The sequence below is a fragment of the Oculina patagonica genome, chromosome 10, assembly GCF_052425735.1.
Source record: "Oculina patagonica isolate OP01 chromosome 10, crgOcupat, whole genome shotgun sequence".
Lineage (NCBI taxonomy): Eukaryota > Metazoa > Cnidaria > Anthozoa > Scleractinia > Oculinidae > Oculina > Oculina patagonica.
This window is the reverse complement of record NC_135767.1, coordinates 10,000,469-10,016,310: the sequence shown is the minus strand read 5'-3', so window position 1 is coordinate 10,016,310 and position 15,842 is coordinate 10,000,469. Positions and strand designations below refer to the sequence as shown.

The following is a 15,842-nucleotide window of genomic DNA, read 5'->3' as shown; positions in this document are numbered from 1 at the left end:
CATTGAAGGGATTTTAAAACGATATTGAAGCAAGTGTTTCTCCATTGGTTGGAGTCAGTTTGGGATATGATGCAATTTTAAATCTGTCCGATATTTGCTTGCTTATCAGCCTCAGATTATTCTATGCTGGGTTAATTAGTCAGCTGCATTTTGGATGTCCTAAAAACAACTTACGATCTCTTGTATGTCAGGCATTTGTGGCCTGTCCTTTCTGATAACTCTGTCTGCTTCCATTAAATTGAGCACATACTCTTTCTGCCAATGGTGCCATGCATGTTCTTTAATGTTCTTTAGTAGAAACTCGGCTGTGTTCTATTGGAAATCCGTGAATCTGATTGGTTCTCCCACTGATTTCTATTCGCCGATAGAAAACAGTCGCGCGCTCGCGTAGCTCTTTAAGCGGTAAATTTTCTTGATTTTTGTCTTCAAAGTGCACAATATTGTAGGTTTTGGACTGCAATCCTTTAGAGTTTCTACTAAAACAATTAGACTACTCGCCCTCGTTTTCTATGAGCGATAGTCAACTCGGCTGCGCCTCGTTGACTATTTGCTCATAGAAAACTGGGGCTTGTAGTCTAATTGTTAATTAGATGTCTATGCAGCTTGGTAACTTCCTCATTGTCCATCTCTAGCTCATTGGCATTTTGGCCGCACATTAACTTATATTTGGCGTTAAGGTGTGTGGTCCGTCCTCATCACTCTCAACATATGTTAGGGGTAGATTGTTGTGATGCTTCTCAATATCCATGACCACTGCTTCAAGTAGCTCAAAGGTAAGATTTGTGTTTCCCAGCATCTTTTACACTGTTTTCTTGATTTCTTTAATCAGTCTTCTTCATTCCACCCAAACATGGTGACCTGGAGAGATTAAACTGCCACTTTACCTCTTGTGCGAGGAAACCTTGTAACTTCTCACTCTTACAAATCTTTTTAGTCTATGTTTCCGTTGTGGTGTTGTCTGCGATAATTCACTCTGGTCTTGTCCTTCTTGTTATGAAGGCATTTAGCTTCCTTTGAAATTCCTCAGCTGTCTGGGTTCTGATCAGCTCCAGGTGCACCACCCTTGAAGTGGCACATGTGAAAATCCAAAGGACAACTGACTTCAGTACCAAACTCTGGTAGAATTGAAGTAGTCGGCACTCTGCATGGCTTGGTGGCCAACACCTTACAGATGTTGCAGCTACATATATATATCCTTCACTATTGTACAGAGTCAAGGTATCCACCATTCTTCCCTCAAGGCCGCTATTGTGTTGGCCACACCCAAGTGCTTTATTTGAGTGTGGATGTGCTGAATGAGCTTCTGAGTAAACAACCCATCCTCTAGATAGACTGGATTGTATCTCTGGATTTTTGCATTGCATTTGAGGAGGTTGGCCTCCTTGTCTTTGACTAGTTTCCATCTCGGTCTTTCCATGTCATCAGGTATTCCTCTTTGTATTCTTTCCACCCTGTGTTGTTGAGCCTTCATAAGACAGTTCCTTTTTACACAGTGGGACTGACTTCTTCTTTATCTTCTTTAACTTTGCAGGACTTTGTCCTGAAACTCAAGACCCAAGCAGTAATTTGTTGTACCATATTTTCTTGATTAAACACCTCGGCATTTATTTCAAACTGAGCCTGGTGGACCCAGTGTTTATTTTTTATTCATTATTTTTGAAAAAATGTATCTGGCTAAGATACCCACAGCTTACACACATGTATAATACCTCAAATACCTGAGGGGCCTATTTTCAACTCCACCTGGCAGACCTGGCTTGTTTCTTGTTTTTTTTTTTTTTTGATGTCTCCTCCTTTGTAATTCCCTAACTCTGTTTGGGACAAACACCTTCCAGGACTTCCCAGGATTAAAAATCCAGTATAAGGCTACTATACTGTCCATCCACACTGTGATACTTTCCACTGGTTATTCTCCACCTGGCAGACCTGGCACAGTTTGCACTTGTTAGATGCGCCTTGATCTTACCAGGAAAGGGAAGTTGCATCATATCTGATAATGAGATATGTCAAATATTGCTTTTTATTTCATCTTGAAAGGGCATCAGCTTGAAGTTTTTTTCTTCTCTAATTTGTAATATATTGTGGGCCCAGGCCGATGGTCTATTGGCTAGCTATGCTGCTCCCAGGGGGGGTACTTCGGCTTGTAAATGACGGGGATGATCGAATGAAGGCAAAACTCAGGACCCAAAAAAATCCCTAAGTCTTCCAACATTACCCAAAAAAATCCCTAGACTAAAAATAACCTCATAAAAAATCCCTTGTCAAATTACCCCCAAAATTGCCATGAGGGGCAATAATATAACGCAAAGAAAACCATTAAAAATTGAACGCTTGTGTTTGTTTATTCATCATAACATAAATACGCCAAGTCCGCGCCAAGGCACTTTAGTTGTTTTTAATACCCAAAAAATCCCCTATATAAATCAAGTCACCAAAAAATATATACTTGCCAAATTTTCCAACCCAAAAAAATCCCGGAATCGAAAATTTCAAACCCCCCAAAAAAATCCTTCGATCATCCCTGTCATTTACAAGCCGGAGTACCCCCCCTGGGATGCCGCTGAGGCTCACTGCCATTTGACCACTTACAGCAGAGGTTACCCTCTCTAAAGTGATCAGTTTATTGTGAACTTGCGTCATGAACACATTTTTGAATCACACAGTCAGTAGGTGTGCTCTAATTTACTCAAAAGGGCAATTGCAACTTGAAAGTATGCCTTTCTTTCTACGTACTGACATTGCATTACAGCATTTTCGTTTGGGCATGTGCACAAATCAAAATTTTGAGATTACCGGTATTTAAATTATTTTTGAGATGTCATTTTTTCTTGCTTTTTCTATTTCTCCTTTTCTTATCTTTCTGCTGCAGTTGTAGGCCTTCCACTAAGCTTGCTTTCAGAACAAGAATTCCCAAGAAATCATCACACAAACAGGAAGTTCTTGCCATTGAGTAGCCAAGGGTGGTTGAGACAAATTTTCCTCCAAGTTTTTCACTCAAACTTCTTAACCCTTTTTGTGTGTTTTTCAAGCTCAATGAAGCCATTTATAATATTATCACTAAATTCTGGGTATCCTTGGAATCGAAAGATGATGCATTTTTTGGTCGAAGATGATGACATCAGTTCTCAACATTCGTCACGGCCAGGTTTGGCCAGCCTGCCAGCATGGTCACCAATTGGTCAATTTGTAGAGAAGTAATCTGAAATTATTATTTAAAGGAAGATAAGAGATCTTTTCTGTAGAGAGGGAAGGCTTAGCTTGTTATCAAGTAAAGGTTACCCATTTTCATTTGATGCCAAGTCCAACTTTTGCCTCCCATTTTGTATTATTTTCTGCTTTTTTGCTATTGACCAGACTACTTAGAACGGTATACTCCTTTTTAAGATACCTATTAAAACACACACACAAAAATAAATTTGCTCTTATTGTTTTAGATTGTTTAGACTTTGTTATTGTTTTGAAGGTCAGTAAAAGTAATGACAGCGGAATCTCCTTTGACTTCTGTTGATTTCATGTCTGATGGAGGAACACTTGCAGTGGGTTCAACCAGAGGTTTGTTGATAGAAATGGTCACTACGGGTAAATTGTGCTGATTACAAGTAGTGTTTTCTGTCTTTTAAGTAGCAAGCCAAATGTCATGTGCTTAATTGTGCTGGCAGAACATTAATTTTTTTCTAATGTAAAGTGCACTGAATTCCTTTATGATAATTAATGTTATTGGTACAAATGTATAAGGCAAAAATAGCAACTTTCATCTTGGTTTTCATGAGTTTTCTTTCATTGGTAAATTTTTTGTAAAAGTTGGAAGAGGGTCCTAAGTATAGTGCTCATTTTTCATAACTAAAAGACCAGTTTTTATGCAGAGGGAAAAACACAATTTTGCAACAACAAAAAAACAGTTGAAAAAGTTACAACCCCTACTTTTTAGCTCATTCTCCAGAATGAGTAATAGAGTGATACAAATGTTGACGGAAGTCTGCGTGTACAAAAAGTGTGTGGACCGGAAGTGATACAGATGTTGACGGAAGTCTGCGTGTACAAAAATTGTGTGGACCGGAAGTGATACAGATGTTGACGGAAGTCTGCGTGTACAAAAATTGTATGGACCGGAAGTGATACAGATGTCGACGGAAGTCTGCGTGTACAAAAATTGTGTGGACCGGAAGTGATACAGATGTTGACGGAAGTCTGCGTGTACAAAAATTGTGTGGACCGGAAGTGATACATATGTTGACGGAAGTCTGCGTGTACAAAAATTGTGTGGACGGAAGTTGTAGAATGGAAGTAATTTTATATGCTACCCCTGCCCCCTTAGTAACGCCAAAAAATAACTTCAGTGAAGCTCAGATGCAAATGTGAAAAGAAATGAAATCATTGTATAGTGTAATAAATAAATTAACATCAAATGACAATTTCGGAACTACTGGTAGAACGGAAGTAATTTAATATGCTACCCCTGCCCCCTTAGTAACGCCAAAAATAACTTCAGTGAAGCTCAGATGCAAATGTGAAAAGAAGTGAAATCATTGTATAGTGTAATAAATAAATTAACATCAAATGACAATTTCGGAACTACTGGTCTACAATGAACCAAAACTAAAGCTACGTCAACTACGACTACAACCCGCACGTGTCGTTATTACAAAAAATTATCAAATGTATATTTTCATTTTTTTTTTCTTTTCTGAGACCCCTCAACATGTCCTCGGCCCTGACCCCAATCTGTCTATGTCCAACAGAAAGTATAAAGAGCGATCTAAAATATGGAATCAATGGAATTTTTTTGGTATGTTTGAAGTAGAGTTGGTTTTGGCTCGTGACGTGACGCAGCTGATGTTCACCCGCACGCGTCCCTGCACGCATTTCTGTACGTGCACAATGAACCAAAAATAAACCTAAAGTTACGTCAACTCTCTTTTTTTAGAAATGCACGATCTGCGCACGTCGCCGAAATAATAATAATAATAAAACTTTATTTAAACTCGAATTTAGAGTAGCTTGACAGCTAATATTTCCGAGAACGAAAATGTATCAAATGTATAGTTTTTATTGAATTTCCTCTTTCTAAGAACCCTGGACACGTCCAAGTAAAACGATAAAGAGCCATTCAAAAATTAACTTATGACGTTACGCAGTTGATGTTCACCTGCACGCATATCTCTATGTGTACAATGAACCAAAAATAAAGCCACGTCAACTCTCTTTGTAGTAATCTCATTTCCCGTGACTCACGTCATCCGTTTTATACGACGTGTTCGTGCGCATCTTTCTCTCAAATTTCATTCGCTGCTCAATCCATGAACAATGATTGTCACTGCCCGGTAGATGCGTGCTGACAGAAAGGTTATTCAAAACGCAATTCAGTAATTTAAAACGGTAACAAATATTCATTTCATTTCTTTTCACATGTGTATCTGAGCTTCGTGGAAGATATGAACTATTTACACACTATCCAACCAGAAGAAAGCTCGTAACCACAATCTCCACACGTTTTAGCAGTAAAAACATGTTCTTCAAATATCGAAATTGTATTTGTCAAGAAGCGATGTATTGGTGAAAAATATTGTGAAAGCCCTTTCCGTGTTTAATTGTTATGTAAACATTCTAGCTTTTCTGTCTATGTTGTTGTTGACTTTACATTTTCCATCAATAATAGCGCTAAGAAGAGCAAACAAGACTGGATGTCTTCGGATGTCTCGTTTTTGCTGGCACGGAAGGGTAAAGGAATATGCATGCATGCAAAAAACTTGACTGTTTCGCAATTCCTTTCCGCGTAATACTGATTCTCGACCTAGAATCTTCTCTTCCTATTATTTATATTTTTATTATGCTTATCGTACCGCGATCCGGAAACGAAATACTATTTCTTTTTTAAATAACTGCTTGTGGACTTTTACGTAGCGGGGAATGGGGCCATGTAAAATTACTTCCGGCTGCCTCAATGGATTTGATCGCTTGTGTCAGCGCGTGTTAAAATACGTGAAAAATACGACCTTAGGGACGTGGGTTTAGACCTTAAAAGTTTAGACCTTAGGGACGTGGGTCCCTAAGGTCTAAACAGCTCGGCAACTTGATTCACGTTGCACCATTTTTAGAAGTTGTGAAATTGTGATTTCATTTCTTTTCACATGCGTATCTGATTTTGACTTTACACGGGACTGTACTTGACTTAAGTGAACTGTACCAGTACATTTCCATTAACCACCACCACTCCCAAACCCTACCCTTCCCACCCACCCCCCCCCCACCCCCGAAAGAGGCAGAAGAATGAGCTGGCTCTAAGTGCCCTTTGATTCCTGTTTTAAATTCTTTTTTGGCTACATACTGTAAAAATTTTGGAAGATTTCCCAAAAGGAAATTGAAGAAAACTGCACTTAAAGCCATATAAGTACTAACTAAAAGATGTCTTTATTTTGTTAATGGCTTGTCTAATTCAAGGCTTAAAGCCAACAACATAAGAGAGTTGTCTATAAAATACTAAATTATTGCCTTTGATAGGTTTGAGCTCAAAAATCAGATTTAAAAATACAGTGTTCACAGGCATGCTCCATATCACCTATGATTACCCTATAAACTGCCACACTAGTAAAGTGTTATTTTTAAAGAAATCCCAGTAACGAATGTCTTATGTGATGAACACCTTGTAGTCTTAGATGTCTTCCTTCGAATGCAAACAAAATACTTTAATAAATTTGTGTTTTTTGTGCATCATTAATGTGTTTGGTACCTGCAGTTTTAATCTAGGCAGCTGTGTATGCACTGGTGGGTTAACAAAGTGGCAAACGTTTCTGTGTGTATCTCAGAAGATTCATGCATCAAAAATGAATAAAACTTTAACTTTGATTTCATTAAAAGGAAAATTAGCATCACATTAAATGCTTTCTATCTTGGAATAAAAGTTAAACATATTTTGCAAGATATGGGTAATTAAGAATTTGTTTAGGCAGGTATATTAGTGAGTGTCGAAAGTAATTCGCGTTTGCTTTGGTTTTGCATTACTACGCTTTTTGATTGGTTTAAACCCCTTGCGCCACTTTCTCATCCAATCAGAAGTAAAACAAAAAACAATCATGACGCGCTCGCGCACGTTTTCCAGCGCTTCGGGCCGGCTACATGTATTTGCTTTGAGTTTTGATTGGTTTACGGGATTGTCTGTGTTCTTTGTGATTGGTTAGAGTGATTACTTTGGTTTTGGTTTTACGACACTCAATTGAAAACTGCTCTAAATCAACAAAATTTGTTATGATCATGAATTCTCCTGCACCTTACTACTGACAGCTGGCTGCAAAAGGCCAACCTTGGACTGTGCATGTCTCTAAAGGTTTCTCTGTGCTTTTTTTAAGAAAAAAGTTGATTAATTTTATAAGCCCCTTTTTCAACCTTCTTTCTAAGTTTAAAAAAAAATAGCATTTGATAAACGAAGTTGATCAAAGATTGATTTCCTTCTAGCTAATTTTAATGATTAAAAGTAGTTTTTGGTATTTTGGTCTGCTGTATTTAATTGTCATTAACATTCAAGAAAATTTGCATTCACGTAAGAACTATTCATATTAACATTTTTTGTTGAGAAAAGCTTTACAATTCAAGCTAGTTATGATTCTCTATATATATATATGTACATGCTAAAATATTCATAGGGAACTTCACTGGAATTTAAAACTTATTTGTGGCTGTTTCTTGCCACAGAAACTACTGCAGTTTGTAGCATAGTTGGACCATGCATTTGACATTTGTTTTGGTACCTACAGGTAAAATCTACATTTATGATCTCCGTAGTGGTTCTAGCCCAGTCAACACAAGATTGGCTCACAAAACATCTGTTCAATCGCTTTCATTCCAATCATCAACTAAGGTGAGAGAAAGATATTACCATACAGTTAAGTCTTTTATTTAATTTTTAGATTCACTCTCCTTGACAGGTTGATCCCTTAATTTGCCAGTACCCACAAATTAAAGTACTTACACTCCTTGACAGAGACAGGCACTGACTTTGCCCAATACAAAGCACAAGAACCCTGGCCAGACTTAAAAACTATTACATCGTGATTTAGATTCCAACAGAGTGATCAAAGGCCACCCCATGTACCTTCCACACATTTTCATTAGAAAAGGTAAAGTCTGCATCGTGCCAAAGTGTCCAATCTTGCTGGAGCTTATTTTCACTTTTTTGTAGCATTAAGGACGGTGCCTACTAATAACAAGGTATTTTTGCCCGGCCGATGACTATGCAAGAAATGTAGATGTTACCAAGGGCTATTAAAATCCAAAAAGAAAATTGGGGGTAGCCATGCAAATTTTCAAGATACCGGTAATTTGGTTTGAAAACTGAAAAAAAATGCTGACGTGGCATTTAAAAAAAAGTAAAACTAAATAAAATTTCCTTGCAAATTCAATTAGAAATTGGTTTTACATGAACAAAATCAACATTAAATATAACAATCGTTTAAAAAATAACTTACAAATAATGTCTTCGGAACTGCGTGATCTACATTTTTATTAACAAAATAATTGCGTTTGAGCTATTTTTGACTCTAACAGCCATCACTTGCACGGCCAGAAAATCGGCTTAAATTTTTTTTTCGCTTAATGAAAAATTAAACATGTGCTCTAAAGTCTTACTACTTCCATTTTATAAGATAAAAAGTAGGGGTCACCATGTGTTTTTAAAAGTTATACGAGTTTTTTTCAAGTACTATAAAATCACTTTTGGAGTCTGTTAAATTTTTCCTATCCCCTCCCTAGCGAGTTAAACATTTGCATCTCGCGCGTGCACTACGCCATATGTAGTTAGCAGCTTACGGGTTACGTTTTAGCGCTTAGCGCTTTGTTTTTTACTGTTAACTTGAGACATTTTCAGTGGTTAGCAGTCAATGGTTACTGATATGTTGCTCTTACGCTGTTCCTGGCTTAGTAGATGTCCAAAAACTGGATTTCGTCACAGAGAAATCTTTCTTGCTTTTTAGTCCCGCACTTGGTCGGTAGTTGAATTCGTCATTTTGAGCGAGCAAATTAATCAAAAGCGCGCGCACCCAGTGTGATAGATGCATTGCGTGATGTGCAAAACAAGTGCGCAGTGACAATAGGAGGCACCGTCCTTAAGGGACTAGGAGTATTTCTACTCCACTCAGGATGGGAGGATAGTCCATTGCTGGGGTACCCCGGCTTTAAATTCATTGGAGAGAGGCAGTGAGAGTAAAACATGGTACCCATGAGAACAATGTGTACCCTGGCCTGGGTAGACCTTGCACCCAGTTATCCAGAGTCCAGTTTTCCAGGGTCCAGTTATCCAGAGTCCAGATAAATTATTATGCTAATATCATAGGTGACAAATTACGAGTGACTTAATTTTGGCGCGAAATTTTAACGCTAATTTATAATTTCACGTGTGAAATTATAAAATTGCCATGGCATAGTTAGCGGCAAGATGGCTTCCGTAATAAAAGATGTTTTAAAGCTTAAACTTTGTACATTTTCGCTTGAATTTCATCTTAGCCAGCTAGCCTAGGCCATGTAATAAAAATTTTGATGATATTTTATATTTCAAACGTCAAAACGACTTCTAAACTTAAGCCAATTACATAAATAATAATAATAATAATAATAATAATAATAATCGATATTTTAACAGGGTGACCCCTTCAGTCGCAGGACTGGTATCAACGGGGGCCCTGTGTAAAATAAAACAAATTAAAGTAAAAAAGAGTATGTATAAAATATCTATCTATCTATAAAAACTACTTTAAAGAGATACCACTAAAATGCTAAAAAAAAAAGTTAAAAAGTTTAAAAGAAGTACTAGTGTTCTCATAAAAATAAATAAATTACGAATTAAAAATGTTCTAAAAATAACCTAAGAATAAAAAGCAGAGATAGCTTGGAAACGTTCCTTTGGCTGCATAGTCTTAATGTTCGTCGGAAGACAATTAAAAATGGATGCACCATGATAATAAAAAGACTTTTTAGCGACATCTAAATGAATGTTTGGAAGTATAATGTCAGTAAAAGACGATCTAGTGCATCTCTGATTTAAAACATGTTGCTTGTCGCCCTGGCTACGTAACAGGAAATAGTCTTTAAAATATGAGGGAACGTCTCCGACCAAGCACTTGTTAACTAACAGTGCACAGTGCTTTTCCATAGTTTTTGTAAGAGGCGGCCAACGTAGGTTCTCGAGTATTGTTTCCGTGGCTATGTCAGGTTTAAACCCGTATACTATTTTCGCAGCTCGTCGTTGTAGGCGTTCAAGAGACTTTTTGTTAGTGCTGCCCAAAGGGCAAAAGCACGTATCACAATAGCTTATTATAGGTAAGACTGTGGACAAATAGATCTTATTTGCTGCTTCCGTGGTTAAACAACCTCTTAGTCGTGACAGGAGGCCAAGTCTGCTGGAAACCTTTGACCTTACATAGCTTATGTGATCGTTGAAAGATCGTTGAAAGATAAACACTCACTCAAATGGCATGGAGTGGATTTTGAGCATTTTACACGAGCACCGTTTTCAGTTCATTCAAGACCAAGTATGGTCATAATGTGAGAAATAACTTTTTAACTTTTTTTTTTGTCAACAGCAAAAAGCAATCTCTAAAAGGTTTTCTTCAAAGACTAAAAAAACTTGCGAACTTGAGCAGAATTTATGCTTTCAACTTTTCACTGAGCTCGGAGTTCGCGATGCAATATACCAGTCAAAAACCTACGATTGCAAGCGTAATTTGTCACCTTTGATATTAAAATGTATTCAAATGGTATACTCGTGAAATTAGGAAATAATTTCACTTGCATTTTGTCAAAATGCTAATAATTACCCTCACCTAAAGGCTCGGGAAATTATTAGCATTTTGACAAAATGCGCGTGAAATTATTTCCTAATTTCACTCATCACCATTTGATTACCAATACTAACCATTAGAACGCCATGCCTCCCTGTAGGCAGGAAATCAAAAGGTCATCACTTAGCTTAGTGACAACGGAATCACATCAAAACCGTGATTTTAAGCATTTAAAAAATGTTTTTATCAGGTTGTCACTTCAAATTTTGGACTCTTATGCATTGTGTCATTAGGTTGTTAAAAATAAGGCCAAACTATGTGTATTAAATTCTTGGTTCTACTTAATGGAGGTAAAAACAAGGGTCCAGCCAAACCTACATGATATCTCACAGGCTACCTCAAATTTTCATAAGCACACTTTGCATTCCAATTTTCAAGGCTTATACAGCACAGGTAACCAAAGCATAGCCTGAATTTCAGACTTCCCTTTGTGCTCGATAACTTGCCAGAAGAAACATCTGAACACATCTGGGCCTAATGCCGTCCGGTGACGTCACTACACTTTTGTTTTAATTCATGCGGAAAAGTTTCTGTCAAGGCCATGAAACTTTGAAAGAAAAATCGCTTCAATAAAGGATCATTACAGGGTATAAAATCGTTTTAAAAGTAAACTATTGAAAACTTGAGACAAATGAATGAGATTTTAATCGACTGCAAGCTATATTTTTTTAAGGAACCAATTTAATCTGAACTGATTTGCTTTATCTAGCAATCAAAATATAATATGTTACGCAGCAGACAAATACGACACACTCGTGAGTACTTAAATGCATCAATTTAGATGGTTACAGACTGAGGCATCAAGAAATGGAATTCTGTACAAAAATATCCTACTTGACCGTGGGCACTGAGTTCAGAAATCACTGGCTCATCAAGGCTGCAGGACATAAGCGTTGAGCGGCTTTGTTGACAAAACAAGAATACATATAAATTTGGCAAAACACTGCATGTCGAAGTGACGAATGCCGCCAACTTAAAACCTACCGATTTCCATTACTATTCTTCATCCGTAGGTAAACTAATAAAGTAATAAACTCAAGGTAAATGACTAATAAATTCATTTCTGGGAAGGTGAACTCTTTCAAACTCTTTTCAAACGTTTTCAGATTACAATCCTCGCGCGGTAAAATTCAGTCATAATTTCACATAATTATGCAAATAATTTTTAAATCAACCAATCAAAATCACTACCTGGTTTTCGGGTAGTGACATCACCGGACGGCATTAGGCCCAGATGTGTTTGAACAGACGTCACTTCTGGCGAGTAGGCAAGCACAGAGGGATGTCTGAAATTCAGGCTAACCAAAGCATGGTTTGTGTATGCATTTGAAACTGTCAGAAATGCATTTTCAAGTAGGCATTAGACACCCCACAAACAGTCTTTTCACTAGAAGCTTGAATGTTGTTTCCCTGCAGGTGAATAGCTTGGCCAACAATAAGTCTTCAAAGCCTCCATCGTCAAACATTAAATCAACAACACATCAGCTGCCAACAGAACAGGCAGCAGTAGCAACTGACACGCCTTCCACGCCACCTGCCAGGCCAAAAGAACAAACTGTACACACAGCTGTAACACAACAGAATGGAAATGATCAGGAGGACATTTTCTCACCTTTGAGGGAAAGTATGTTGAACACATCAAATTATCAAATTATTGTGAACATTTGAAAGCTCATTTATTAATGAAGAAAGTGCTAAAATTGTTGTTCATGCCATTATGACTTCGAAATTGGTTAGTTGTAAGTTACTCTACTGTACAATAAAAACTATAAAGTGCTGTTATGTGTGCCACTGTGGCAGGGTATGTTCCACAGGCTCTCAACATTAAATTGTTTTGGCCAAAATCATGTTAAAAAGTTGAACTGTCCTTCTGAAAGCAGGCATGAACTGGAAATATTGTATTAGTTATCAATATACACGGTGGGATTTTATAATGTAAAGATCAAAATACAGTTTGCAGAAAAGAGAAAGTCAACTATGCCTGGACAGGATCCAGAATTTGGGGTAATATTAATTGTAATTGACGTCATGAAAGTTACTGCTTCACTTAATTAATTTGGCAGAAATTAACGCCAACTAAAACTTATGCAATCAAGACTTTTTAAAATTTGTGTTTATTTCATGGAGCGTTAATTTCCTATAATAAGGTATACTGTCGAAAGATGGTCACTGAAGTGTGACCGAGGCAGGTTCTGGTGTTGTTAGTGAACAACGAATCAGACTTATAGCCACAATAAAATTTATTTATGCAGGAATACAGATTACAAAAAGAAAAAAAGGGTGATTGCAAACAAAATCCTGAGTGAAATGAATCACTGACTTAGGTCACAAGGAATAGTACTGTACTTGACCAAGGGGTCCTCAGCTTGTAAGTGCAGGTCTTGAACACTTTGAACTACTGAATTAAACTAACTAACTGCACTTCTTTTATTAGGAAACAAACAATAGAAGGAAATTCTTATGATTCTAATACAAGGTGTGGTGGTGTGACATATAGGAAATTCATGATGTAAATCCTGTGTGGTTAGATTATGTGGGTTGATTCAGTAAAGAAAGGAAATAGTTTCTACTAAACTGTAATTCTAAATTTATACTAAAAATGCAATGTCACGTTTTTGTGAACCTGGTCACACACTCCCCTGCTTAACACTGTCGTCCACGACATGTGTACTAATGGTTAATAATTACTAAATTCTAAATATATAGTCCATACAGAATTAATAAAGTCGATATTACTAAATATATTGAAAGTTCATTGACTGTAATAGTTATGGAACTTGTTACTGCAGTTTTTGGTTCCTTAAACTTGTTCTTGTGTTTTCCAGCTGTTTTCCTCTTTGTTCGTCTCGGTGGTATAGGTATAGTTTCTGGAACGGGGACTTCTGCTGAAGGTAACGGCTCTGTATCATTTTGGACGGTAGGTACTCTCTCCTCTGGGGAGGCTGGGTCTGCATTGGTTTGGACTGTAGGCTCTGGTCCATTAGGAGGTATTGGGGATGTCTCTATGCATTCTTTGGGTAGAATTAACACAAGCTCCTCATCTGAATCATCCTCCTCAACAGCTGCATTGCTAGGATATAGGGATTTAGATTTACTCACAGGTTTGGGTACTGGGTCCTTCTGTTCCATGTGTGGATTGTTCGTACTCAATCTTAGATTACTTCTGTGCACCTTCTTGATCTGGCCAGGGACACTGACAGGTTCCACTGTGTAAACTGAACCGTAAAGGTCTGCTGGAACATCAACAACTTTATATGGGGTAGCATCCCAAGCATCTTGTATCTTGTTACGTCCACGTACATGGTTTCTTAGGTATACTATCTGACCTTTCTGGATCGGGATATCATACTCTTTCTCATTGTGGTGTTCTCGTCGCTTCTCAGCTTGGAGCTGAAGATGCTCCCCTGCTCTTTGGTAAGCATCTCTCAACCTCGTCTGATGAGCTGCTAACCAATCAATTGGACTGTCGTCAACATCTTCATCCTCTCCAAGGAGTAAATCAATTGGAAGTCGAGCTTCTCTTCCAAACATTAGATAATGGGGGCTGTACGTTGTCGATGAATGTGGCGTGGCATTGTAAACATACAATAACTCTGGTAGGTGTTCTGGCCACTTGCGCTTCTTAGATGGAGGTAGGGTTCTTAGCAGATCATGCATCGTTCTGTTAAACCTCTCACATTGTGCATTACCTTGGGGGTGATAAGGTGTAGTGCGAGATTTCTTGATCCCGTAGAGTCTGCAAAGTTCTGCAATGACTTCACCTTCAAAATTTCTTCCTTGATCCGAGTGAATTCTAACAGGAATTCCGTACCTGAAGAATCATTCTTTCACTAAGACTTTAGCTGTTGTAGTAGCTTTCTGGTCTCTTGTTGGGACTGCACAAGTAAATTTTGTGAAGACATCCGTCATTACAAGAACATTCTCTCTCCCATCCGTTGCTGGCTCAAGGACTGTGAAATCTATTGCTAGTATTTCAAGTGGTTTAGTTGCCAATAGATTACCCATGGGTGGTCGGATCCTGGGGTTTGGCATCTTTGATAAGGTACACCTTTCACAGTTCTTGATCCAACTCTCTACATCTGAGTACATTCTAGGCCAATAACATCGTTCACGGATCAGCTGAAGGCTTCTTTCTAATCCTTGATGTCCCATATCATCATGCAGGCTAGTGATAACTTTGTTCTTCAGAGTGGCTGGTAACAGAAGCTGTTTCAGTTCTCCAAGTTTGGGATCCTGAACAATTCTGTACATTAGGCCTTGTTCTCTGGTGATTCTATCCCACTGTCGTAACAGGGTGACACACTGGTGGGAAAGCTGCTTTCTCTCTGCAAAGGTAGGTTTCTTATCTCTCTCCCAGAACTTAAGAAATTCTTTAATTATAGGATCAGCCTTCTGCATGTTGATAAGTTCTTCTTTCGTGTGAGTGGGGAATGATGTAGTGGCAATTACTGGCTCGTCTGTTGTTGGTTTCTTATTGGCATCGTTAGTTGACTGGTCAGTTGCTGGTAAATCACGGTCTGATTCATGTGTTGCCATTCGTCTTACTTCAATTGGAATAGGCGTCTTCACAATAGCATGGCTCAGGTCAGGTGGTACAGGAGTTGCTAGGGTAACTATAGACTCGATGTGTAATAATTCATCTTCCTTTGAATCTTCTACTTCAGGTGTCACTGATTCATGAGGCTGGCGTGATAAAGCATCAGCATTTGCATTAGATCGTCCACTTCTGTAGCTGATTGAGAAGTCAAATAAGGCCAACTGAGCTGCCCATCGCTGTTCCAAGGCACCAAGCTTGGCAGTGGTCTGTAAGTACTTCAACGGGTTGTTGTCGGTGAAAACTTCAAATTTAGAACCAAGGAGATAGGTTCTGAATTTCTCAGTTACTGCCCACTTCAATGCTAACAGTTCAAGCTTCATGGAGCTGTAATTTCTTGGGTTCTTTTCACTTGGTCTCAATCTTCTACTGGCATAAGCAATGACTTTGCGCTGGCCATCCTGATCTTGTGATAAGACTGC

At 38.1% G+C, this 15,842-nt stretch overlaps 1 protein-coding gene across 2 annotated transcripts in view; it reads left to right on the top strand.

Annotated features, from left to right (window-relative positions):
- Positions 1–15,842, top strand: part of LOC144667104 (protein NEDD1-like) — a 44,941-nt gene that overhangs the window by 7,528 nt on the left and 21,571 nt on the right. For both annotated transcript variants that reach the window (XM_078528485.1, XM_078528484.1), the window contains exons 6-8: positions 3,464–3,552; positions 7,749–7,852; positions 12,243–12,450. In XM_078528485.1, coding sequence (XP_078384611.1) covers positions 3,464–3,552; positions 7,749–7,852; positions 12,243–12,450 — 401 coding nt within the window. The remainder of the gene's footprint in view (positions 1–3,463; positions 3,553–7,748; positions 7,853–12,242; positions 12,451–15,842) is intronic.